At 39.9% G+C, this 27,207-nt stretch overlaps 1 protein-coding gene across 2 annotated transcripts in view; it reads right to left on the bottom strand.

Moving 5' to 3' along the window:
- LOC142144222 (UDP-glucuronosyltransferase 2A2-like) overlaps nucleotides 1-26,364 on the bottom strand; it is a 125,296-nt gene extending 98,932 nt beyond the window's left edge. The window contains exons 1-2 of one of the 2 annotated variants that reach the window (XM_075202810.1): nucleotides 26,228-26,364; nucleotides 24,279-25,120 (exon numbers count right to left, since the gene is read on the bottom strand). In XM_075202810.1, the coding sequence (XP_075058911.1) occupies nucleotides 24,279-25,008 (730 nt within the window). In that variant the 5' untranslated portion in view covers nucleotides 25,009-25,120; nucleotides 26,228-26,364. The remainder of the gene's footprint in view (nucleotides 1-24,278; nucleotides 25,121-26,227) is intronic. The other variant, XM_075202836.1, reaches the window with a different exon arrangement.
- Nucleotides 26,365-27,207: the final 843 nt, after the last annotated feature.

The following is a 27,207-nucleotide window of genomic DNA, read 5'->3' as shown; positions in this document are numbered from 1 at the left end:
TTCTCAATAAAAAATTAGACAGGATAGAATCCGAAGTAATTAAAATAAAGGAAAGGAAATTTTTCCGGGATAAACATGATTACGAAAGGAATAACATCAAAACCTGGAAGAAGTCATTTCTAGGTCTGTCTAAGACCTACAATAAATCTGACCAATTTAGTGAACCTGGTTTATCTTGGAATAAAGGCCATATTAAAAATAAGAGATGGTCTAGGGCCCCACAACCAGACAACAGTAGATCTAATCGAGGGAAACCGTTTACTTCTAGGAATAGATTTGCACCATTAGAAAGTGTGGATAGTGATAGTGAGAATTGTTTTTCCCCTTATCCCACACCAAGGGAGAAGATGAAACATACTCTCAGAGAAAAAGTCACACAGGCATCCCCCTTAAAACGCAGGTACTCAGAACAAGAGGCAAACGGGGAGGATGTAAGAAACCAAAAAAGGAGACATGTCTGATTGATTGTACCAATTTACAGAAAGAAGGGATATTTAACCTCTCCTCACATAATCTTAAAAATTCAGAGGTTTCGGTCCTTAAAAAAGGACTCTCTTTTGCACCGGCTAAGGGCCCTGATAAATTTCAGTTATACATTGATATTAACAAGTTTATAAGAAAGATCACCCTAAAAAGGCATTTTGCAAAGAAAGATGCTAATTTGGTCTCTAATTTTGAAATGAACTCTAAGTCAGGATTAAAACCCCCTTCAAAAATTTTTCCTCAGGAGTCCAAAAGCAAACACATCGAAATTTTTCAGGATTTAATTACGGGTGATCTTTGTGAGCATACAAACAGAATACGCTATCCACTTAATCTTGATATTAAGGAAAATAAGGCCATTGATAGTTTGCAGAGCAATTATGAACTTGTTATTAGACAGGCTGATAAGGGTGGAGGCATTGTGCTACAGAACAGATCAGACTACATTAAAGAAGCATTGAGACTCTTGGGAGATGAGTCTTCCTACTGTTTATTAGAAAGTGATCCTACTGAGTGTTACGTTACAGAATTGAGATATATTAACTAAAGCGCTCCATAGAAATATTATCATCAAAGATGAGTTTCAATTCATGATGATTAATTTCCCTGTGTTGCCCATTTTTTACCACTTGCCAAAAATACACAAAAGTTTGGTAGATCCACCAGGGAGGCCAATAGTCGCTGATATCGACTCATTGACCTCCAATGTTTCAAAATATGTAGATGTTTTTCTTTGTAAACATGTACAAGCCTTGAGATCATACATCAAGGACACTACACATATTTTACAAATTTTTCAAAATTATAAATGGGATGATGACCTATATTGGGTCACCATTGATGTCCAAGCCCTTTATACCTCTATCAAACATGATAAGGGTATTTCTGCTGTTAAACAGGTCTTGGCATCTGATAATTGTCTTTCTTCTATTCATCAAGATTTCATCTGTATTCTTATATTAACACATAATTATTTCCAATTCTGGAATAAATTCTACTTGCAGACATGTGGCACCGCAATGGGCACAATATTTGCGCCCAATTTTGCTAACATCTTTATGGGCGCATGGGAGGAACAATTTATATATGCCCCTAATGAATATACCAACAATATTATTTTATACAAAAGGTATATCGCCGATATTATCTTGATTTGGAGAGGAGACATTGTTTGTCTCCAGAATTTCTTTTTGTATATTAGTAACAATGAGTTTAATCTCAAATTCACTATGAAATATAATAAAACTCAGATTGAATATTTAGATTTGATCCTTTTGGGGCAAGGAGACGCTATTATAACACGCAATTATATGAAATCTGTCTACACAAACCTTCATTTTAAAAGCTCACATGCAAAGAGATGCAAAATGAATATACCTTATTCTCAATTCCATCGCATCAAACGTAACTGTAGTAAAGAAACATTCTGTAACACCCAACTTGAAGTATATTCCAATAGGTTTAAACAGAGAGGCTATCCAACTGATCTTCTAGTGGAAGCTGTAGAAAAAACTAAGAAACTGGAACGTTCTCATCTTCTCCAATATACTAAGACCGAGAAGAAAGATTTTTCTGTTCCATTTATCACTACTTATAACAGCAAGGAGGGGCTTATTAGATCGGCTCTTAATAAGCATTGGAATGTTTTGATGAAGGACCCAGTGCTTCATGAGATTATCTCTATTAAACCCAATATTATTTTTTAAAAAAGTCGTAACCTCAAAGAAATTTTAGCTCCGAGTAGACTTAAAGAAGGCCCTACATCCACCCCTCTTTCTTCTTCTTTTTTGAACATCAAGGGTAGCACTCGTTGTAATCACTGCAATATTTGTAGATATTCACTTCCTATTAATAAATTCTTTTATAATTCAAATAATACCCAGAAATTCAACATCAATAGACATCTCAATTGTTTGTCCTCCTCTGTCATTTACCTCCTTGAATGTGATTGTGGTCTTAAATACGTAGGAAAGACCAAGAGGGTACTTAAACTCCGCATACAAGAGCATGTGAGGAATATCAAGAACAAAATTTTGAGTCACTCTGTTTCCAGACATTTTGTAGAGAAGCATGCGGCTGACCCTCAATTTCTTAAATTTATGGCCATAGAAAGAGTTGAACTTGGCCCTAGAGGGGGCGACTTACATAGAAAATTATCTCAACGTGAGATGTACTGGATCTTTACATTGAATACCCTCACTCCTTTTGGTCTCAATGACAATTACGAGATAGCTCCATTTTTATAATTTTCCTATCTAGGTCTTGATCCCTATTGTGCCTGCTTCATTGGTATATCATTTATTGTATTGTTGATTTTATTATATTATATGTTTATTACTAGATTGTGGTCTCCGACAATCTTGGTATCATTCTCTTTTAAGTTTAGCCCACATTGTCACGGAAATATATACATAGGGATTAGTGTGTGTGGCACTTACCTGTATCTTGCCATATGAGATTCTTCACGTGACACGTGGAGGCTAATACATATATTTTATCATATATTTTGCATTATGTATTTCATGTTTTGGTTTCCTGTACTAGCTAGCTTAGATCACATTTATATTATTCCTATTTATGTCATGTAGGTTATTTTTGCTGTCTCCAGAATATATGACATATTATGAGTGCGATTTTGCATTATATGTATGTAATATCACGGGTCTATTGACCCTTAGTTTTGATGTATTTGGTTATTTAACCTTGGGCAATTGTTTTTTCTAAACACCGCATAATAGTTATTAATTATAATTGTCTAGCCCTATAGTGTCTTAGATCATATGATACTTATTTTTGTGATGGTATCATTGTAATAGTTAACATCATATCAATTGATATACTTTGTATGTATCACTGTTGTATTGGTAATATATATAACAGCACCATATTGTTAGCCCCATGTGATGGTTATTACTACTCCGGTGTTACATTGTAGCCATGACGATGTACGGAACATTTTTTATTAACTTCCAAGGGTTGAAATGTAGTGCGCATGTGCCAAGTCTTTTATCCGGTACGCAGAATCCCTAATTAGTGGTGATCTCACTTGGGAATTGAGTCACTTCACTCACGTGTGTGTTGCACTGACTTCATGGGTTTTCCAATTTGAAAGTCACGTGTTTTTTATTCAGAAATTATTGTAGTGCATATCTCATTCCATGTTTATCTGGTAATACACTATGTGGCGCCCTGTTCTTTGTATTTTTTTCTAGATTATCCAGATTCACCATCTGATTTAGGACTGGCTGCCTTCTGTAAATTGGACTTTGTGTTTACTGCAATAAGTGTTATTTTGTATCTTATACATTCATTCTACAGTATTGGGTTAAGCGCCCCTTGGTTGGTATCTGTTTTCTTTATATATATATATATGTATATAATATATTTATATTTATTTATTTATTTAAATATATATCATGGCAAAAAGGGCTGTGTGCCACATATTGTTTAAAGAGAAACTGATAGTCTTCCTGAAAGTCTGCAGGCTCATGCTGTAGACAGGGTCAGTCTTTTATACATCTCTGCGCAAATAACATTGGTGTGATTAATTTTCATTTAGTATTTACTTAGTGCTGGGAAGGAAGCATAAAAAGCTGGTTTTGTGTAGTGGGTGGGGCGACCAAAGCCAAACTAGTTGGCGAGTGACTAATGAGGAGTCTGGATGTTTAGCCGGAAGCAGGGTTGCAGGAAATTGTAAACACTTTTTTATGCTGATTTGCTGGGACTACACCTCTTGCTGATTTTTGCCATTCTGATATTCCTGAAAAAAGTGCAGCAAAAGTGGTTCAGCAGAACTATGTGAGCATTATCTGTTTGCCGTGCTTATCACAAGTGGTGTCATTGTGGGATTACAAAGGACAGCCAAATGCTGCTGTCCACCCAGCCAGCAAACCCAGGGTGGTGAGTATTGCAAAATCTGGTTATTACAAATATGTTTTCTGCAAATGTGGAAAATGTGTAGGTAATGCAAACGTTAATCACAAATAAAATTGCTTGATGGTTGCAAGTGTGATTTCACGTACCTTTATCAAAAGTGAAAATATTAATTTATGCATGGGGAAGCAACATTTTGTTTTCCTAGACACCAGGAGAGTGCTATGTAGGATCTTTTGAGGGCATTGGTAAATGTGGGCACTACACAGCAGGAGCAGCTGCCTCAAATGCTACGAGAGTGGCCCAGGTAGAAAATACTAAGCTCTTGTGTAAAGAGCTGGCTCAAGTGAGGCAGGTTCATGCTGTGTCTGGGGAGTCTGCATTGCAGAAAATGTCCTCCTCGGATGATGTGGAGGCTTATTTCTTAGTCTTTCAGAGAGACATCTTAGATAATGCATTTAAATCCGTTGTTGACGTTAATGGTGTAGTGAAAGCTGCCGGTCCGGCAGACGGTGTACCTTATTTTTTTGTTAAGGGGGATTTATTGTATAAAGCAAGGGTTGTTCAAGAGAAAAATGTTGATCTACTGTTGATACTGCAGGTGCCCTTTCCTTTAGTTTTGAAAGCTACACACACATCTTTTTTGGGGGGCATTTGGGAGAAGATAAGACCCGACAAAAATTGTTACCAAGAGTTTTACTTGCCGGGAATACGTATGGCAGTAAAGAGGTATTGACTGTCCTGCCTAGGATGTCAGAAATTCACTTCCAGTTAAGTTCTCTAGTTTGTCTATTCGTGGTATAGTATAAATGTCAAACTGGGACACCTTATTTAAACGTCTAAAATCATTGCTAAAGCGTATTGTCCTATTGAGTTACAGAAATATAGGTACGTAACAGCCTTTTATACTAAGCACTTTCCATTGAGAGTGTCAGATTTGGAGGATTTCAAATGATTATCCAATATTCACTCTGAATGAGTAGGTTTGAAATTGACTGGTGCCAAAGTCGAGTTTAAGTTCAAGCTTGTCAGGGGTGTGGGCACGCAGAATGCACGAATCATAGTAAGGGTGAGTCAGCAGTCATAGTGGCTAGACTCCCAAGTCTGCCTGGACTCCTGGTCCCATAGAAAATAGCCTCCTTTGTCTGCCTGTGTCACTTTCCGTGCCATTGTGCCCAAGCAATAAGATGTGCTCTGGGAATGCCTTGGACTCATAGGCTTGTGCGTACTGCACCAAAGGTAGATATGCCAGCTCCTGCTGTGTAATTAGTTGAGTCAGTTTTGCTAAGACATATATTCTAACAAATACAAGCGTTACCTGAAAGATTTGTGAATGTTGAATGTGAACTCACCAAGTATACTGCTGTAAAAGTAGTCCCATTCCTTCCAAACCAATAGCTGTAAGAGATCATGAACAAGGTACAGAAGTAAGTTTTGAACCCTTTCCAAAAAGCACATTTCTTCCTGTAGTTCAGAAGTGGCAGCAGGGACAAATGAAGGAGGAGTAGGAGCTTTACCACACAATCTCTCAAACACAAAACCTGCAGAAAATCTCAAGGTATACACAAAAGGAATCTCCAACTTCTGAGCCAGCAGCTCCCCACAAGGAAGTACAGGGTCCGAAAGAACAATGTCAAAGTTCGACATCTGAAGTTTGAGCAGCAGTCTATTGTTCCTTAATATACCATTGCATATCTGTTTGTGGAATAAAGTGACTTTTCTTGAGAGGGTCTTCAGGGTGCTGTACATACTCCAAAATGAGACCTGATGCCTTTCATGTATCCAAAACTGGAGAAATCTATCCCAAATTGCCTGAAGTTCTTGAGCGGTAAACTTTACCTGTACTTTTTCAAACTGGAGACCTGAGGATTCATTTGCTGTCTGTTGCAGTGAGGCTGTATGCACCAGCATAGTGACATTGTGTCCTCTGGCTATGAGTTCCTGTACGGTCAGCTGCAAGATCATCAAGTGACTGTGCTCTGCTGGCCATACTAATACATTGCCACAGTGACATATCCCAGCCAGCAGCAGATGAAGCAGACATGATGTAAAGATGCACAGTAGGAACAGCATGGGTGTAATATATCAGAGCTATTATATGACGATGGAGAAGTTGTAATCACAATACAGAAAATACATGAGATTGGTTGCAAGCTAATTCATCTCAGAAGATGATAAATGCTTAGAGAAAGCGGCTTGTTGTAGAGCCTGCTATTAATGCAGAGTATGGAGTGGACTTGCAGAAAAGGGGAGTGGATCAAACAGTAATGAGATTAAAGCAACATAAAACAGAGCCACAGATGCATTTGTTTCTGAAAGAAAAGAGATGCCAAGTCAGATGACAGACAACACAGACATAGAGATCTGGGCTGTGGTAATGAGAAATAATATAAGTGGTGCCATTAAGGGAGTATTGGCAGTCTAAAAGAGTTTATTTCCAGGAAATAAGTTCACTTTAAAACTGCAGATGTTATGCAAGTAAGGGATCAAAAGTGTGTGGCTATTTCTGATATGCACAGCATAATGTACTAATAATGTATTAAATGTATTTGTCATGTGCTATCTAGAATACAGCAATGTTCTGCGGACCTGTAGTTAAGTTAATGACTCCTTAAAATCTATTAGTGGCAAAAAAGTGGACATACAGTACAGGTAACCTGGTATGGTATATATGCCCTAGAAGCCCTCTCTCCATTGGATGTCTACCCAATGGGGTAGCATATATTTCTCTTGGGACATCATAGCCCAAAGAGGGACTTTGATAGCCAGAGAGTTGACTGGAAAGCCATAGAATGGAAGTGGGGAGGGCTTTTCTGTTGAAATGCAAAATTCACAGCCAAAAGTTCACTTTTGTTAATTTTACACCCCAAATCAGAGCCAACCTTCCTCTAAGACCTCTATACATCCTGATAAGACTTTCTGTAAGGTAAGACGCACCTTACGTAAGTACCAGCTAGCTGTACTACTCCGAACATAGCAGCGGCATCCCATTTGCATTACTTCAAACAATAACATCTTTGTATTTAGGGTCTCCTCGGGGAGACATCTCCGTACCCCTCAACCTAAGTTTTTGTTCTCTCTTGTTCCTGTATTATAAACTTGTTAAGGTACCATGGCGTACCTACTCCTTAGATTTTGTGCAGATAATTTGTCATAAGTTGTATTAATTTTGGGGCTCCATTTACTTGAATTGTATTTATTTAGTTTTCTCTAGTTTTTTGGAATAAGACTAAGACTTCTGTTGCTATATGGCAGTGTTGAACCCCAAATTCTATTATTTTGAATACTGCCTATGTTGTACTATATGAAAGATTGGCTTCCATCTACAGATCTTACAATAAAAACTATATTGCGAAAACGAAAAAAATGTGGTATAACTATACACACCAAAATGCATCAATATCTAGATTTATGCATATCACAGACTTCCAGCCCCTTACCTTGAGAGGCAGAACAGAGGCTGGCAAGTGGTAGATGAAAACAGTAATGGCACGTTCGTGTATGTTGTGACTTTATGAGACATAGATGAATGATGAATCCTTAGATATACTTTTTAGGAGGCATATTTTTTGCAGGTTCAGGATACCTGATAAACATTTCTGATTGACAATAGCTTATTTACTCCTCTAGCTGATAGTACTTCATTCATTAGTGTGCACTTATAGTATGTCGCAGCCATATATTCTGAATATTTTACAAGCAATACGATCATGGTCAATCCCTAATGCGCAATTTGTTAATGCAAAACAGATAATTCAGCAGGTGACATCCTTATTAGTCCAAGACTGTCCTATTATTTGTAGATTGTTCAAAAGTATAAAGGTAGAGAATAATATATCCAACTGGAATTACACTGTACAGGAAAAGTGAGATGGAGTCTTTGTGGTGTTAACCGAAATCTTTAGGTCCCTAGATCTTTTGGGCAGCACGGTGGCGAAGTGGTTAGCACATTTGCCTTACAGCACTGGAGTCATGAGTTTAATTCCTGACCATGGCCTTATCTGTGAGGAGTTTGTATGTTCTCCCCGTGTTTGCGTGGGTTTCCTCTGGGTGCTCCAGTTTCCTCCCACACTCCCCAAAAACACAAATTGACCCTAATCTGTGTGTCTGTCTGTCTGTCTGTGCGTGTTTGTCTGTTAGGGAATTCAGACTGTAAGCCCCAATGGGGCAGGGACTGATGTGAGTGAGTTCTATGTATAGTGCTGCAGAATTAGTGGCACTATATAAATAAATGGTGATGATAATGTATACAGAGAGGTCCCCTAGTTACCATTCTGCACATGCTTTTCCTAATAGAGATGATCTGGTGTATTGTTATTACTTCTCCTCATAATACATAGAAGAGAAAAGCACAAAGAAAGCAGACCATAGCCGAATACTGTAATAGAGGAAAGTAATTATTGCACTTACATAAATGTCTCACGTTTATCACATTGAACACCGAAGTTGCTTTTCTCGGCAACCTCATCAGCATAGCTTGTGATAGAAAGAGGAAAGATGGAAACATATAGGGCCTGATCCATTAATGAAAGAAAGCAAACAAAATAAGTAACTTTGCACCGTGGCAAAACCATGTTGCATTGGTGGGGAAGGGAAATTTAAAATGTGAAGGCAGATTTATAGTTGGGGTAAGACATGTTCTAGATCAACTTTAAATTTCAGTTTACAAATAAAGTGCAAAAAAATGCAACATTCTATTTTATATGTTACTTCTCCCTACAGCACTTTTTTTTTTACATTTGTCATGTGGTGCGCGTCCCATGTGAATCAGGTAAAAGACGTAAAGTGTGAAGGGGAGGGAGGGGGGTCGGATGATCCGCAGCCAATGGGAGAAAGTGACCCGGTCACGCATGCGCCACTCTGCCGACCACGAGACTGCTCGCGACTTCCGGGTTGTTACATCGCTTTCCAGCACACCGACACAACTGTGCTCTTTGCATCGTTTTTTCTCGGCAGCAAGCAGGAACTTGAGAGGACAATATTGGCCCTAAATACTCAAGGGTAAGTCCTTTATTACAAAGTCCGTTTCAGGCTTTCTCCACTGGAACTTACTGTCGGCTGACAGACCCAAAGAAGAATTGTGCATTTGCTTTTCTGCACAGGACTGACTACATTTGGTTCTTTGGCGTTATAGTGGACTATTACTAGCCCTAACAGAGAACCGTGGTATATATGGTCCATGTGGATCTATTTGGACTTTATACGGACATTGTTTGCCTGCTTTCATGGTATATAAAATGTTTATGTGCCTTTTCCATATTATGTCAGTGTAAATTACACTGTAGGGTTATTATCCGTTTTACTGCCTGTAATAAATCCGTTTTTGCTATCACCCACTGTCCCCTTTGTTCCAAGCGCCAAGGGAGTTATAATCAAAAATGAGAGAAAGTGGCTGGTCCTGCAGGAGGGGCTAGCCACCAAGAAATAGAGACCGGCCCAAAATAATTTTCTGCATATGCCCCCCTGCTCCCCGACCCATCCCGCCCCTGTTATCAGCTAAGTGAGGAGCGTGCAGTTTTCCACTGTAGTTATTGGCCCCAAGCACCTAGTGTTATACCACAGCCTCGGCACTAGCAGAGCAAATAGTCACCACTTAGTTTGCAGAGTCAATTCACCTAAGGGAAACCAAAAAGATATCTTACTTGCTTGAGATAGGTCCAAACACCACACTATACAGACTGGATATTAATGTGGTCCTAGAGCAGACATTCTTATCCACCGCTGATAATACAATAAAGGAATGAAGTAGGTCTCAATTTGGGACACAGATGTTGTCAGGGGTGTATAGTTAGGTTATTAGTCTCAAGCTGGTAACGGAACTTTTATCACTGTAATCTCCCGAAGAGATCCCTCTCTATTACCCCTTGTTCAAATAGATTTTGTCAATCAGCTTATGTGTCCCACAATGTAAGTCACAGCAAATTTATATGAAGTATGGCTTTGGGTTACCAGTCTGGGAGGGAGTAGCAGAGTAGGTATACTTGCTGCAGTTCAGCCAGTCACGTCTCCGTTGCAGGTGAATCATTTTAATATTAGCAGTGAGCGGTGGTAGTCCGCAGCCTTAGTGCAGGAAGAGTGTCACTATAATGCACGCTACAGCGACGGCGGTCCTTCACATCTCCCAATCAACTAGACTGGATGGAGCATACACGCTCAACTCCCAGGTAAGGTAACTGTTTCACTGATGAATCAGAGTGTCTGGTGTGTCTTCGCCAATAGGACTGGGGTCCTGATAAACTCTGAGAGCAGTCTCAATGATCCAAACAGTCAGTGGTCCGTTTCGCTCCACTGCAGAATGGCGGGAAAACTTTACATGGCTCTCAACTAGAGCTGGACTCCGGGGATTAAAGTGAGCTCCGTGACACAGATGGCATCCAAAATAAGGCTACATACTCCCCAGCAGTTGTTAAGCTCAGAGAAGAGAAAAGATAGTTGAAGTCAGCCACAGATGGTAATGGATATCAGATAGCGACACAGAGCCAAGATAAAATGCTGCCATTGCAGATGCCCCACCCACCGGAAGTCCGTCAGATTACTAATTTTTAGCATTTTTTCACATTTTACTCAAAACCTTTTTCATGGCAGATGCCTACATGGACACTTTTTTAACACCATAGGCTATATTTACTAAACTGCAGTTTTGAAAAAGTGGAGATGTTGCCTATAGCAACCAATCAGATTCTAGCTGTTATTTTGTAGAATGTACTAAATACGTGATAACTAGAATCTGATTGGTTGCTATAGGCAACATCTCCACTTTTTCAAACCCACAATTTAGTAAATATACTCCCATCTTTAATAAAATGGCAACATGGGCATATTTTATTTGATGAAATATTGAAGTTTGTGAGTATAATACAGGGGCTTTCTGACACATAGTTACTCTAAAGAAGAACATTTACTTTACCAGCCATTTACTTACCCAGTTATCATTCCCTCAGCATTTTGGAATCCCAGACATAATTTCTAGCGTATTATTTCATCAGAGTGGCATTTAGATGTGTTAAAAGAAAAAGCCAATCCAACTTTTTACTTTTCTTGCATTTAAACACATGCATGAACATTGTAGAAATAAAGATCTTTGGAAGGCTCACCATAATTATACTGATTTACAAGCATGCAAATAAATAGTGTGTGGCTAGCCTTGCATTGTTTAATATGTTTTATAATAACATCACAGTATAATAATCCATAGAGTTTCTGCAGGCCAAGGCGGCCCCAAGATCCAAGGCTTTTACTTAAAATTTTCCATAACGACACTTCTACATTCTCATCTATCTATCTATCTATCTATCTATCTATCTATCTATCTATCTATCTATCTATCTATCTATCTATCTATCCGTCCATCCAACAGCCCAGGCAGCTCATACGGTACCTCAAGACACAATGGGCCCAGTGAGACTCTGACCCCTAAAGTCAACAGCATATAGGTACTTTGAGAACCCATGAATATAAGCCTAGGGGATTTTACACTTTTCTTGCAGATACCTGGCAGCATAAGAGCTAGATTTATGATTTATGACTGTTTTGCTTTGTCTAAACCTGTATGCAGGAACACAACATATAAGTACATAGTTGCCTAGGCTAAAAACAATGGCTGTATAAAGCACCTGTATACTGTTAGCCTACTGACTGCTATGCATGTCTATTCACAGCTCGCCTCACAAAGCATTGGTATGTGGGGAAAGAGGGAATCAGACACCTTCAAAATGTTGCTATAAGGCTGTCAGGATTCCCAGTATGAATACTACGGAGAGTTGTGGGAGTGAAAACTGAATGTCTTTATTATTGGGACACACAGATAGAAAATAGGTGCAGTCAATGGTTAACAGCAAGCATAGTCGATAGTAGCAGCAGGTTCATGATGGCAGGTATAATGGATAAATGCAGAATCCTAAACACAAAGGGGGAATTGCAGCACAAGGTAGCAGAACGGACCAGGTTTAGCAAATTGAGCAGGATACCAGGATTACCAGGTTTAGCAGATGAGGCAGGATATCAGAATCACCAAGTTTAGCAGATGAAGCAGGATTGCCAGGTTTAGTACTACAGGCACAAGATATCATGGAGGAATCAGACAGGAGATAGGCCAGACAAACCAGGGTCAAAGCTAGGAGATCCATACAATACCAGGGAGTAAACAGGAGCAGAGTCAAACAAAGCTGTGGTCGGGGTAACAAGAGCAAGACCAATATGAGGAGACAAGCTGAGGTCAGATACCAGGGGGTAAATGTATTTACTGTGCTTTACTGTGATTTACTGTGCTTTTTGCAAGTTACGAAGTTTTGCCTTGAATATCAGCGACTTGCAAAAAGCACAGGTTAATTCATTTAACCCCAGGGGGTAAATGTATGAAAGTCCGATTTTTTTCAACTCGCCGGAAATCGACGACTTTGCAGGTAAAAGTTTGCCTTTACAAGCCAGCACTGCTTTCAATTTTATCTGCAAAGTCGCCGATTTCCGGCGAGTTGAAAAAATCGGACTTTCATACATTTACCCCCAGGAGTTAAAACAGGCACGAATCAGATGAGTACTCAGCGAAACCTGCAGCAACGGGAATTAATGAACTGGCTCAGATTGCTGGGAAAGACAGTCTCATAAATGCCAGACACAGGTGATTGGGATCCAGGAGTAATGATGAAGGTTTAACCCCTTGCAGGCAGGATCAGATGAAGGCAGTGCAGCATCTAGAAAGGAGATACTGAATTGCAACCTAATGCAGATCGTGACAAAGGCCTGTTTATTCCTAGTTACATCCCTGAATACTGAGCAGATGCAATAGATATGCCCCAGACACTTATGTCCAACTTGCAAACATGTGCAAAAAACGTTTATTTTATATTTTATGAGCAAAATTGCTATTATGAACAACTTCCTAAAAAAATTCTGTCTCCCTCTGCATCAGGCCCTCAGTCTCTAAGTTTCAACATGAGAATTTTCTATAAACATAAGGGGCCTGATTCATTAGTGCAGGCTCAATCTGGGACACTGAGCTCGGATTGCGCTCAGAATTTCACTCCCGTATTTTGGCTTTGTGCGTGCCCGAATTCATGAAGCCTCAGATATATTTTGATGTGGCCCCGTACTTGTCTAGACGTAGCTATGTCCTAATTGTGATGAGGCCACACCCCCTTTTGGAGACTGAAATCTTGGGAAGTATGACAAAAGGCCTTGTTTTAAACTCACACTTGAAAGTGGCATTAACCATTTTTTTCATGCAGTTTGACCACCATACTCCTGAAGATATGCCTGCCCAGCAGAATAGGGCAAATTATCCAATGCATTTCATATTAAGAACTCCCTTAGTGACTCTTGAAGTTAAGACAGACACATTAACCCTTTACTTTCCCGAATCATTGAATATTGTACAATGAGCACCTCATTAAAAGAAAATAAAAAAACAACAACTTAGTGAGAGGTAATGTTCATATAAAATAAAAAGCATACGTTTATTCCAAAACTTCAAAAGTGGCAAATGAAACCTTCTGGCCAAGTGTATTGACATATGTCACATGGATATAAGCAAAGGCATCAGCATGCAAATACAGTAAATATAATAGTCCTATAAGAAAACACAAACTTGCAGTACCTTCATGACTGCAGACAGCCTCCTCTATGGCGTTATAATTGTAAACATTTTCCCACAGAGTCATTGAGAATGGGGAAGACTAACCATTAATCTTCTTTAGAAATTTAAGATGAAACCAATATTTTGTAAAGAATATATTGAACAGATTATTCTGAAAAATTCTCATGATCTGCTTCTCAATATGTTGTCGTGATGTACTCTAGTGGGCTTACAATTCTCATTAGTGTATGGGTATTAAACATATCATTATTACCTCTGTTTAAACTAGAGATGGGCGGGCTCAGTTCCCTGAGATCCGAACCCGCCCGAACTTTGCCTATCCGCCCATTCGGAATCAAAATCGAGGCAAAACGTTATTGTGACGTCGTCGGATCACGGGGCTCGGTTCTCGTGATATTTGAAATGCATAAATACCCGCCTCCACAGCAATCCATCGCCATTTGACAGAGGGAGAGAGCAGGGTTAGGTCACAGGCTGTATTAGAGCAGGGACAGAGCAATAATTGTATACCTTATTCTTTCAATTATTATTGCAATTCTGCTAACAATTCTATTAGCAATTGTTAGAGCAGGAAGAGAGGAGGATAGAGGAGGCATTTTTTTTCAATATCTTGCATTACAAGTGCTTTGGGGTGTCCCATATTCCCCAGTGTGAAACATTAATTTTTCTGGCTGCAAAAAGTCATATTTTGCAGCAGTATCTATACAATATTTTGCACTACAAGTGCTTTGGGGTGTCCCATATTCCCCAGTGTGAAACAATAATTTTTCTGGCTGTAAAAAGTCCTATTTAGCAGCAGTATCTATAGAATATTTTGCACTACAAGTGCTTTGGGGTGTCCCATATTCCCCAGTGTGAAACAATAATTTTTCTGGCTGCAAAAAGTCATATTTAGCAGCAGTATCTATAGAATATTTTGCACTACGAGTGCTTTGGCCTCATTAAAATGGATTCAAAGCAGTCCACATATGAGCAGGATCAGCAAGCAGGTGCTGGCACCAGTCCTAAAGGTAGTGTTCCCAGTACGTCATCTGGTAAAGCCTATGTAAAAGTACATAGTCTTTTTAAGTCAGGCAAAAAAACACCCAAAAAAAAATGTAACCGCGTTGAAGAGAAAAAGAGCTGTAACTCATGAAAAGTTAAATGGCGAGAAGCCTTTCTCTATTACTGCCAGATCTAAAAATGTTACTGAGCCTTCTTCTTGTAAGGTCACTCATAAGCAAGCAAGACCAAGTAATTTGGAGTCCAAAAGTGGTGCACAAGCACTGTTACGTGTGAAAGCCGAGCTGCAAGAAAACAATAAGGCATTAGCGAAAAATGTATGCTCAGAATCAAAAATGATACCAATCCCTGAGGAGAGTCCATCCACAAGTGGTATGTGTAATCATGACCATTCTGACAGTTTACCCATAAAAAAGGGCCCTTTCAGCATTTCTGATGATGTGTACCTGAACAGCCCGAGTGTAGCCAGTGACACACCAAGTGATACCATTGTGATAGCCGTTGATACACCAATTGAGGATGCCACTTTGGAATTAGAAGAGGATGAGGGGGAGATTTGGGTAGCCAACGAGGGTGCTGATGAGGATGTGGTTGATTGTGTAAGTCCTGCACCAGTGGCATCAGTGTGGCACCAGTGGCAGCAGTTCTGGCACGTGAGGTTCTGGCACCAATTTGCACTTTCCAAACACAAGCAGGGATGACGCAGGTGGCAGACCACAACAGTCTGACATCTGGGCTGGTTTGAAAGATTTGACCAAAAAAAGTGTGACCTTGCCCATAACTCCAACCAATCCTACTATTAACATGCAAAGGATGGTGGAGGGCCTAGCAGGGATTAAACTGTATTTTTCCTAATTTACACTAATAAAGTTTGGGTGTAATATACACCCAAAGACAAGTGCTCAATTGCTAAGAGTCATTGATGAAGAGGAAGACAAGCAGGCTTGTCTGTAGAATTTGCTGGCAAATTCAACTGCGTTATATAGGTAACACGCAAAGAGAAGAGCTCCATTGCTCCATTGCTAATTGTAATTGCTGAAATAGAATTAATAGGGCTGACAGTCTTGCTCTAAATCTGCAGTTACATTTTATTGTACCATAGGTCACTCAGAAACAGGAGAGGTGGCAGGGTTTAGTGCTAATCTTCCTCAAACAATACTAATTCATCCCACTATCATAGAAGTCTGTGTAGTATGATGTAATTGCCGATAATAGCCTTCCAAATGGAATTAGTAGTTCATTTTAGGGCAGAGCTGTCACGATTTTTGGCCAATTCTTTTACAGCAGAGCAAATATCAAAATGTTGTGCGGACTCATCTGCATCACCACTGGGTGTATTGGGAAAGAATTTTTTTTTACAACAAGCAGTTGCCAGAGAAACTGAAGGAGAAGACGCCCAAACAAGATGTTGATAGCTCTTGGATCCTGGCAAAGCAAATTAAGTATTTAATCTACAATTAAAATGTAGTTAGCACATTTACTTTGTTTTATTTCACACGTTAAATTTCTGTAGCTCCTTGTCAAAATGTTTTATTAAGGCAATCACTTGACTCAAGCTAACCGTGTCTGCACTCTCTTCACAGGTGACTACTTCGCTGGACTAAAGTACATTCCCCTCAAATGCTAGTCTTTTGCAGCTGCTGCATTGTCCTACATGCTGTTGCAGAAACCAGAAATTTACCCTAAAGTTTTCTGCACACAAACAGCATCTCATGCATGTCATTTTTTAAAAGTTCTGTAACACCAAGTTGATTGTATGAGCAAAATAGAAAATGTGATGGAATTCCACCCCGCTGTAATGCTTGAACAATATTGGGGTCATAATCAGAAATGACATATCCTCAGGAGAGTCCAAGCAGGAATAACCATCTTTCAATGACATCCCTTAGTTTTTGTAACAGATTGTCAGCTGTATGCCTATTAGCAAAGCCGCTGATACACAGAGTAGCCTACTTCTGAAAAATGTGACGTACTTGGGTACATGCTGCTGCTGTCCCTTCTGGTGGAGGCGAATGACCAACCCAGTGGGCTGTCACAGTCATATAATCTTTAGTTTGCCCAGTTCCGTTTGTCCACATATCTGTGGTTAAGTGTACAGTGGGTAGAATGCCATTTTGTAGCCCAATAATTAAATTTTTAGGAACCTTCAGGTACAGGTGGGTAATAGCTTTTCTAGTAAAATGGTGTAACCCCCTGTCACTGTGTGTAGTATGAGGTGCAGTGGGTACACAGTGCACCTCCTTCTCAATGACCAGTGTGGGTGTAAATGACCAGGGGGTCCCTGCACATGCAGGTGTTTCTCTGTAGTTAGTGGGACACAGGTAATGTCACTTTGTGGTGCAGTGTAATAAAAGTCACAATAATTTGGGCGCCAGACCATCTCTATAACAAACTCAACTTTTTATTTACACTCTTCCTCCAGCACGATAATCATAGTGGTTGCAGTAATAAAGAAATATATGTACAGCTCCTCACTCTCTCCAGCACAGTTCTTAATGAGCAATACGAATATGGTTGCAAATATATCTCATTACTCCTCCTGCACAGTTCTTAATGTTATCCAGATGTTATATAACATAAATCATAGGTCTTTCTTACACTCCATACTCACTACAGATCACCCTTTCTGCAGGGGCACATGCATGGATGCTTACAGGCAGGCAGCTTCTCCACCATGCAGCTCTGACACACTCTGTGTACCTCTCAACTGCAGCTCATCCCTCCTCTGCGGGGATGATGTCTCCTGTGGGCTCTGACACGTCACTGTGTACTCTCAGCCTCAGGATCTGACACTACAGCTACCTTGCCTCTTGTAGCAGCCCTCACTCCAGGGCCTCTTCCATGCGAAGTGTCCCCCTCTCTCTTGGGTTCTCTATAGTGGCATGGAGTTCTCCCCCTCATCCAGGGCACACATTCCTTGCCCTGGCTCAGTCACCACGCTCAGACAGCCAGGCAATGCTGGGGGAGCCTGGGAGCTTCCACCCCAGGTCCCCAGCTACAACTCTCTCCTCTTGTCTCTCCTCTCTCTCTCTATCTTCTTTTCCCCCTTGCTGACAGCCCCTCCTTCTTCTCCCTCAGTCTCCAGGCTGGGCTGGGTTATCACCATGGTAACCTGTTTATGTAACTTTTCATAAACTATTAGCTTACCCTCTAGGTGACCCCTCCTGAATTCACTGAGGTGCAGGGTTTTACTAACATGCCACTAGGGGGGGTGTTACATTGGTATAGTGATGACATTTGCTAACAGGGACAGAACACCTCAATTAAATGTCTTAAACCAACTGTATTAATAGTGGACATTGGACGCAGATCTAATACTAGCATAGTACCCAGGGCGTCTGTGATCCGCTTTGCGACTGGGTGACAGGTTTCATACTTGCTTCCTCTTGCAAAGGATTGTTTAACTGTAAATTGTTGGTTCTGGGGATATTGATGATGAAGGTGTTGGGGGTGTAGATTGAAAGTGCTGGGATGTAGATGAGAGAAGGGAGGTAGATAATGCTGGACTGCTTGTTGTTATTTTTTTTAACCTAAGTTTCTGATTTTCCCAACAGCGTTCCAAGAACTCACTGAAAAATGACGTAACATGGATGAGGATCCTAGATGGTTAAGGTCCTTACCTCTACTAAGTGTGGCTTTAAAAACGCTACAAAAGACTAGACCACTGTTGTCAGGATTTGTGTAAAAATAATTCCACACTTAAGAGGTGGATTTTTGGCATACTTGCCAACTCTCCCGGAAAGTCTTGGTAGACTCCCGAAATTCGGGGGAGCTGGCATTTCTCCCCGCGTCATTTTGGCCCGCCCCCCGTGTCGTACAGTACGGGTTTGTGGGGGGAGGGGCCAAAATGATGCGATTGGCCTCGCCCCGCCCCCTCCCGTCCTCCAGTCACGCCCCCAACTCCCGGAAGCAAGTTTCCGGGAGTTGGCAAGTATGATTTTTGGTCTTATGCCCAGGCTTGACAATGGCCTTTTTCTTATCACTGGCAAGAATTGCAGCAATTTTTCTTTTGCACCACCAAGTTGATGGTGTGAGCAAAACAGGGAATGTGCTGGAAATCACCCAGCTGTAATGCTTGCACTATATTGTTGGCGTTATCAGAAATGACACATCCTGGGGAGAAACCAAGTGGTATAAGCCATGTATCAATCACATCTATTAGTTTGTGTAACAAATTGTCAGCTGTATGCCTGTCAGTGAAGCCAGTGATACAAAGAGTGGCCTGTCTGTGACAAATGTTACTTAGTGGTGTAAATGCTGCTGCTGTTCCTGCTGGTGAAGGTGAATGACCAACCCAGTGGGCTGTCACAGTCATATAGTTTTTGGTTTGCCCACTTTCACTTGTCCACATATATGTGTTTAAGTGTACAGTGGGCAGAATGGCATTTTTCAGCGCAATCTCTACATTTGTACACACTTTTTGGTATAGTTGTGGAATAGCTTTACGGGAAAAATGGTGTCGCGATGGAATTCTGTAACACGGACACAAAACCTCAATTAACTGTGAAAAACCAGCAGCGTTTATTGTGGCTATTGGACACAGATCTAACACTACCATGGCAGCCATGGCATCTATGATTCGCTTGGCGACTGGGTGACTGCTGTCATATTTGCTTTCCCTAGCAATTGATTGTTTCACAGTTAATTGTTGAAATGTAGGACTGCTCATTTTCTTGGCCTGCCTCTGGGCTGACGATTCACCCCCAGCAGCAGCAACAGCAGCAGCAGTGGGACTAACGCTTTCTTCAGAGGAATCAATTATAGTGCAGGAGTCATCCAGCCTTAATAAGTGGTATGCAGGGCTAACTCCGAGCGCTACTGAGGATATTGATGAGGATGGTGTGGTGGGTGTATTTTGTAGCCGTCGGGATGTCGGTGACCGGAGGGTCCTAGCTGATGATGGAGTGCTTGTAATTTTTTGGGAAGAACTTTCAGCTTTTCCCAACACTTTGCCTTGAACTCTCGTTAAATGGCGTAATATAGACGAGGTTCCAAGATGGTTAAGGTCCCTCCCTCGACTGACTGTGGCTTGACATACACTACAAATGGCTATACAATTGTTGTCTGGATTTGGGTACAAATAATTCCACACATAAGAAGTGGATTTTTTAGTTTTATGGCCTGGCATGACAATGGCCTTTTTTTTGTCACGTGCCAGAACTGCTGCCACTGGTGCAGGATTTACACAAACAATCTCATCCTCATCAACATCCTCATTAGCGCCCTCGTCGCCTACACAAATCTCCCTCTCCTCCTCTTCAAATTCCAAAGTGGCATCCTCAATTGGTGTATCAACGGCTACACTCGGGCTGTTTAGGCACACATCAGCAGAACTGCTGAAAGGGCCCTTCTTTATGGGTACACTAACAGAATGCTCACGATTAGACATACCACTGTTGGATGGACTCTCCACAGGGATTGTTGTCATTTCTGATTCAGAGCAAACATTATCCTCTAATGCCTTACTGTTTTCTTGCAGCTCGGCTTTGACGCGTAACAGTAGCTGTGCACCACTTTTAGACTGCAAATTACTTGGTCTTGCTTGGTCACGAGTGACCGTACAAGAAGAAGGCTCGGTAACATTTTTGGATCTGCCATTAATAGAGAAAGGCGAAGGCCTCATTCTTTTTTTGCCACTGCGTGTGTAGAATGGCATGTTGGCATTATCAGCAGTTAACTTGTCCTCAGTTACACTTCTTTTTCGCTTCAACACGGTAAACTTTTTTTTTGGTGTGTGTTTTGTTCCCAGATTTAAAAAGACTATGTACTTTTACATCGCCTTTCCCAGATGACGTACTGGGAACACTACCATCAGGACTGGTGACAGAACCTGGTTGCGGATTCTACTCATATGTGGACTACTTTTAATCCATTTAATGAGCCCAAATCACTTGTAGTGCAAAATATTGTATTAGATAGATATTGCTGACAAAGATGACTTTTTTTGACAGCCAGAAAAGTTGTTATAAACACTGGGGAATATTGCACACCCCAAATCACTTGTAGTGCAAAATAATGTATTAGATAGATATTGCTGACAAATATGACTTTTTTTGACAGCCAGAAAAGTTGTTATAAAACACTGGGGAATATCGCACACCCCAAATCACTTGTAGTGCAAAATAATGTATTAGATAGATATTTCTGACAAACATGACTTTTTTGGACTGCCAGAAAAGTTGTTATAAAACAATGGGGAATATTGCACACCCCAAATCACTTGTAGTGCAAAATAATGTATTAGATAGATATTGCTGACTTAGATTACTTTTTTTGACAGCCAGAACAATTTAGTGTAAAACACTGGGGAATATGAGACACCCCAAAAGCACTTAGAGGGCCCACAAAAGAAAAAAAAACCTCCTCTATCCTCCTCTATTACTGCTCTAATAATTGTAAATGGTATTAATATTATAATTGAAGAGATTAGTATAGACCCTCTTATGTATACACTACTTGCTCTGTCCCTGCGCTGATATAGCCTGTGACCTAACCCTGCTCTCTCCCTCTGTCAAATGGCGATGGATTGCTGTGGAGGCTGGTATTTATGCTTTTCAAATCTCAGAAATACAAATACGTCACAATAACGTTTTGCCTCGATTTCGATTCCGAATGGGCGGGAGAGTACCGAGCCTGCTCGGCTCGGTACTCGGATAGGCGATATTCGGATGGATTTGGATCTCGAGGAACCGAGTCCACCCATCTCTACTTAATAGTACAACTCAGGGTCACAAACGGGGCAGCAAATAACACTATTGTTAGCAGTGAAAAATCACCAACTTACATATAGATGGGTTTCTGGGGCAGCCAAATGAACTGTCAGTTGTGAAAATACTGTAAGTATTAAGCATTAATGAAGCAAGAGGTAAACTGAAGGCTTTGGCATTACATATGACACCTGTTTCACTCATTAGCTCACTGAGCCCACAGGACAAGGGACAGTAATTATCTAATGGACAATTCAAAACCGGTATGCACTGCAAAAACAATCTTTTAATGAAATACAGATCCTGCTTGCCTAATATTTATTTATTACATATCAGTGTCCTATGGTGACTTCTTTAAAATGACATTGTTTCATCATATTTGTTACTTTTGATAAATAGGAATGATACAACTGAGCTTGATTTTTTTTTTTTTTAAAGATTTTATTTTTGCAAGGGTCAACCAAAAGTAACATTCTATACAGCACTGTGTTAAAAAAAAACATCTGAAAAATACATATGCATTAAAACATACAGCGTCTTGTTAGAAAAGAGTATTAATAAGGATGTTGACCCAATTTTTTCAAGAAAGCAACTATTTTAGAAAGAGAAATAAGACTGAGAAAAGTAAAAGGGGTGGGGGGGGGGGGTGGCGGCGTGGCGGGCCGCCTAAGAGTAAGATGGAGGAAAGAGTGTGGTGGAATATGGGAGAAGAAAGAGAAAGAGAAGAGATGGGAAGGATGGAACAGGGAAGGGAAGAAAGGATCCAGATGGAGTGATGCTGTAGAATCACATGACAAACGGGGTTTGGATTTGGAAGTATGAGGTCCATGGCGCCCAAACCTTAGTGAATGACTTAGAGGTATTACGGATTATGCATGTCATGTATTCCATCTGATAAACGTACCAAATCCTACTGATAATCGTCTGTAAAGTTGGAGCATTGGGCTGCTTCCAGTCCGTAGCAATCTGGCATAGGGCAGCGGATATTATGTGGCGAAACATTTTTTCTCTCCCGAGAGGGAGAAGGAAAAACCTGGGAGAAAACGGGATGTCAATCTGCAGTAGCTGTGAGGTGAAGTCCCGAAGTTCCGTCCAAAATGGGGCAAGTCTGGGACACTGCCACCAGATATGGAGGAAGGACCCCTCTGCGCCACAACCTCTCCAACATGTGCTAGATGAATCTGGGAAGATTTTTTGTAGTTTGGTTGGAACCAAATACCAGCGATAAAGAAGTTTATAAGCATTTTCTTTTAATTTAACACAAATTGAACTGGAGGCTGTGTTAGTTCTAATTTCCTCCCAGTCTTCATTGTCTAGCGTTTCCCCCAAGTCTCTCTCCCAACCTCTCTCATGAGAATCTCGGTTGTTCGAATCAGGGACTTTAAGTTCCCAGTATAGTAAGGAAATGAGACCTTTGGTAGAAGATCGCCGGAGCGAAAGCGCTTCGAAAAAGGTCAACGTTCTACGACCTAGAGTTAATTTGTTGGTAGAATGAAAATTTCTTACTTGTAGGTATTGGAAGAAATATGTGTTTGGGGTATTAAGTTTTGTTTTTAAATCATCAAATGAAGGAAATGAAGTGTCTTTGGTGATATCGTTGAGATAGCGTATGTCTTTTCGTTTCCAGTGTTCAAAGGATGAAGTTATACACCCTGGTGGAAATTTGGGGTTATCAAAAAGTGGGATGACCGGGCTGGGAGTAGGAGCAAGGTTAAATTTCACATTTGCTTGATCCCAGATAGATAACGAGTCGGCTACAATCGGGTTATGAGAAACGGATCGTGGACGACTGGTGTGAGGGAGCCACAGGAGAGAGGATGCGGAAGAGATACCCAAGCTTTCTGCTTTGATCGAGACCCAGACCCTGGAGGAACTAGGAGAATTCCATAACACACATTGGGCAAGTTGCGCTGCTAAATAATACTGCCTAAAATTGGGTACCCCTAAGCCACCACCCCGTGACGACCTCTGCAGGACGAGAAGGCGGACTGCTTGATTTTGTTTTTGATTTGCATTATTTTTGTGTTTATGTGCAATAAGCTTTGTATTTATTTTTGAGATTATTCTCTGGCGGCGAGTGGCTCGTTCAACAGAAATGCAGGTTAATTATTTTGGGTGGGGAACAAGTTGGGAAAATGTGTGATATAAAGAAATACTATACCCATTATTAATATTGATATTATTATACATTTACAGCAATCTATCCTTATATATTTACTGGCATATGTTCTTAGCTGTTTTGGTTAGGTAGTGCTTTTATCCTAAGGACCATAAATGATCAACTATTGCAGCAAAATATCACTGTAGACTTAATTCTTAAAAAATATAACAGCCAACTCCAGTTAAATAACTGCTACTGACCCTTTCTTATTTGTGCATAGATATGGAGAAAACTGGGTATTTACCATATAACTAAGAAAATGAGAGGAATATTAAGCATTGCAGATCTGAGGCTAAAGAACTAGATATTGCCTTTTACAGATTTGACATTGTTATGCTTTTAATAAACAAGCCATGACCTATTGCACATCATTCTTGGTAAAGACCAGTTTTTGTGAAGGTACAACACTTATCTGTATAAGGACCACACCATCTATTTAATTTTATAAAATATATCTTACCTAGAATGTCACTGTAGTATGAATCCCATTCACCCCAGAGGGAGAAGAAGATGAAGTCTTGGACTAGATAAGACACAATATTCTTTAGCCTTTCAGAGAAGGACATTTTGTCAGTCAGCTCAGACAAAAATGCTGGGGTAAAGGAGTGAACTGATGGTAGTTGTCCACAGTGTCTTTCTGCTGCTGAGGCAGGTGTAAATCTCAGAGTATATATAAAAGGAATATCCAAGGTCACAGCTATAAGTTCTCCACACATAGTGACAGGGTCAGACAAAAGTACATTGTATTGGTTGGACTTCAGCTTTGCCATTAAGTCTGGACTTTTAAGTACAGAATTGCAGTTTTCCTTGATCATCACATTTACATGAGTTACCAGTTGGTTTAAACGCTGGTAAAACTGAAAGAAGTTCATGTTTGGATTTTCATACATCCAGAGATTGACAAAACCATCAATAATTGATGATACATCCTTTTTCTCATACGGAACTTTATAGATCTCATAATTCTCTGAGTAGAATTTATTATTTGGGTTAATGTAAGCGGCTCCTGTAGAAATCAACACTGTCACATTGTGGTTTCTATTAATCAATTCTTCGATTATTATTTGGGTATTTAACCAGTGACTGCCTTCTGTTGGCCAGACCAATATGTTTCCACAGAACACAGATCCAGCAAGTAACATTTGTAGCATCAATAATTGCTTAACTCTACTACTAGTAGATGGGACCATTTTAAGTGCTTCACACAACTCAAAATAAAAAGGATTGTTGCACTAGCAGCCTCAAAGTAAATGTGTTATTTTTTCAGAAAATAATTAGAAATATAAAGTTGTCATGATAATCCTATGGGAAAAATTAAAAAGGTGAAGGTAAATAAATGCTAAATATTGGACTCCATAACAACAATACTGTATTCTCACCCTGGTCCATGACTTTCTAAATATATATATATATATATATATATATATATATATATATATATATATATATATATATATATATATAAAATATGTGTGTGTGTGTGTGTGTGTGTGTGTAATAGTTGATAATATTAATTACTTTTATTATTATTTTTAATAACTTGGAGCCGTTTCTGAGTTCAGATATTTCTGAAAGCATCTACAATATTTCCTGTACCATGGTCAACTACCTTATGGTGCAAGGACAATTTTCTCATTGTTATTTGACATTAGTCCAGTGGGAGCAGAATAAACTTTTACATTAAAGTTGCACTCTTCCTTCTCTGCAAAGGTGAAAAATGAACATAGGCACAGATACCAAATGAAAGTTCATGTTTACATCAGTACTGCACTGGAAGGGAAGATTTATATTCTACACAGTAGATCTTCAGGTGCTAAGTAACCAGTGATCCCGCAAAATCACGAGACACCATAGTAACAAACACTGACCTTTTTCCTACAAAAAGCAATAAACTGAAGACTCACTTTGTTATTACAATAGTAGAAATGGGCACAATTACTGATGAATTCTATATTTTACAGCAAATATATTAGTTGGCCTCATAGCCGGTCATCCATTAGGCAACTTAGGCTCTCGCCTAGGGCCCAGTGGACACTGAGTGCCCAGATTACCCTAACCTATTTTTATGTTTTGTTTTTTAACAAATGGAAAGTGCAAGGGGGGGCCAAACCAGTATGTTGATTATAGCCCATGGGGTCGTAATCCGGCTCTGGTTGGTCTTGAATCTGCTAAGGTACTCCAAATGCGGACTTTCAATATATTAGTTAACTCATCTCTTGAGAGGGATTCAACCTACTTGAATTATTAGAGTGTGCATGTCCCCTATGTACAGTGATGCAGAACTTTTGTGTCACCTTATAAAAGATGATAATAATAATAATAATAGACATTAATCTTTTACTAAATACATGGCTTTATGCTTCTGACACTTTTCTGTGCTTTCTCGATCCATTTTGTATGATTACTTACCTGAAACCTCTGTTTCCTTCCGTGTAAATGACAAATCTGCTTCTGGGATTCAAACACCTGTGTAATATCTGATATATAATGTGACACACCTCTGCTGCAGAGGGATAGGTTAAAACTCCAGGAGTCTGTAGAACAGGCTACAGACAGGGTTAAATTCCCTCTGTGTCTCTCTTGTAGCACACAAGCACATGGGTTGATCACATGTAATTGATTTGTTGCTTTCTGTGTGACTGGCTTGTAGTGCTTGGTTGTATGATAAAACACTGGATATAATACTGTTTGTTCTTGTGGGCAGGTTGACCAAGGCCAACTAGTAGATAAGGCAGGTGAACTTTGTCTAGCTACAGCGAGGGTGGTCTGATTTTATCCTGACAAAAATCTGTTGTGCTAGTGTGACGTGAACAATAGAAAGCACCATTTTCCAAGCAATTATTTGTGTCAGTATCACAATAAGTATTATTACAAAGGGATTAATACAACAATAGGCTGGGATTTATGATTGGACTAAATGTTAAATACCTTAACTTTTTTTTTTTTAAATGTACAATGTTATTTGCCTTTAATAACATTGGCCTTGATTTATTAAGGAACTTAGACAAGGGATTTCTTACTAAAGTCTCCAAATGAAAGGGGTAAAATCTAGTTTTCTATATATACACGTAAGTTAAATACTGTTTTTTTAATATAGCACACAGATACTTGATAGCTTATCTGTACACTGAAATTTAAAGTTGATATTTGTGTGCTTCATGAAAAAACAGACAGTGTTTAACTTATGTGCAAAATAGAAAACTAGTTTTCATCCCTTTCATTTTAACTAGAGATGAGCGGGCTCGGATATCTGAAATCCAAGCCCACCCGAACGTTGCCGATCCGAGCCGGATCCGAGACAGATCCGGGTATTCCCGCCAATTGCAAAACTGAAACCGAGGCTCTGAGTCATAATCCCGCTGTCGGATCTCGCGATACTCGGATCCTAT

Source organism: Mixophyes fleayi, chromosome 1, assembly GCF_038048845.1.
Source record: "Mixophyes fleayi isolate aMixFle1 chromosome 1, aMixFle1.hap1, whole genome shotgun sequence".
NCBI lineage: Eukaryota > Metazoa > Chordata > Amphibia > Anura > Limnodynastidae > Mixophyes > Mixophyes fleayi.
This window is presented reverse-complemented; position numbering and strand designations above follow the sequence as displayed.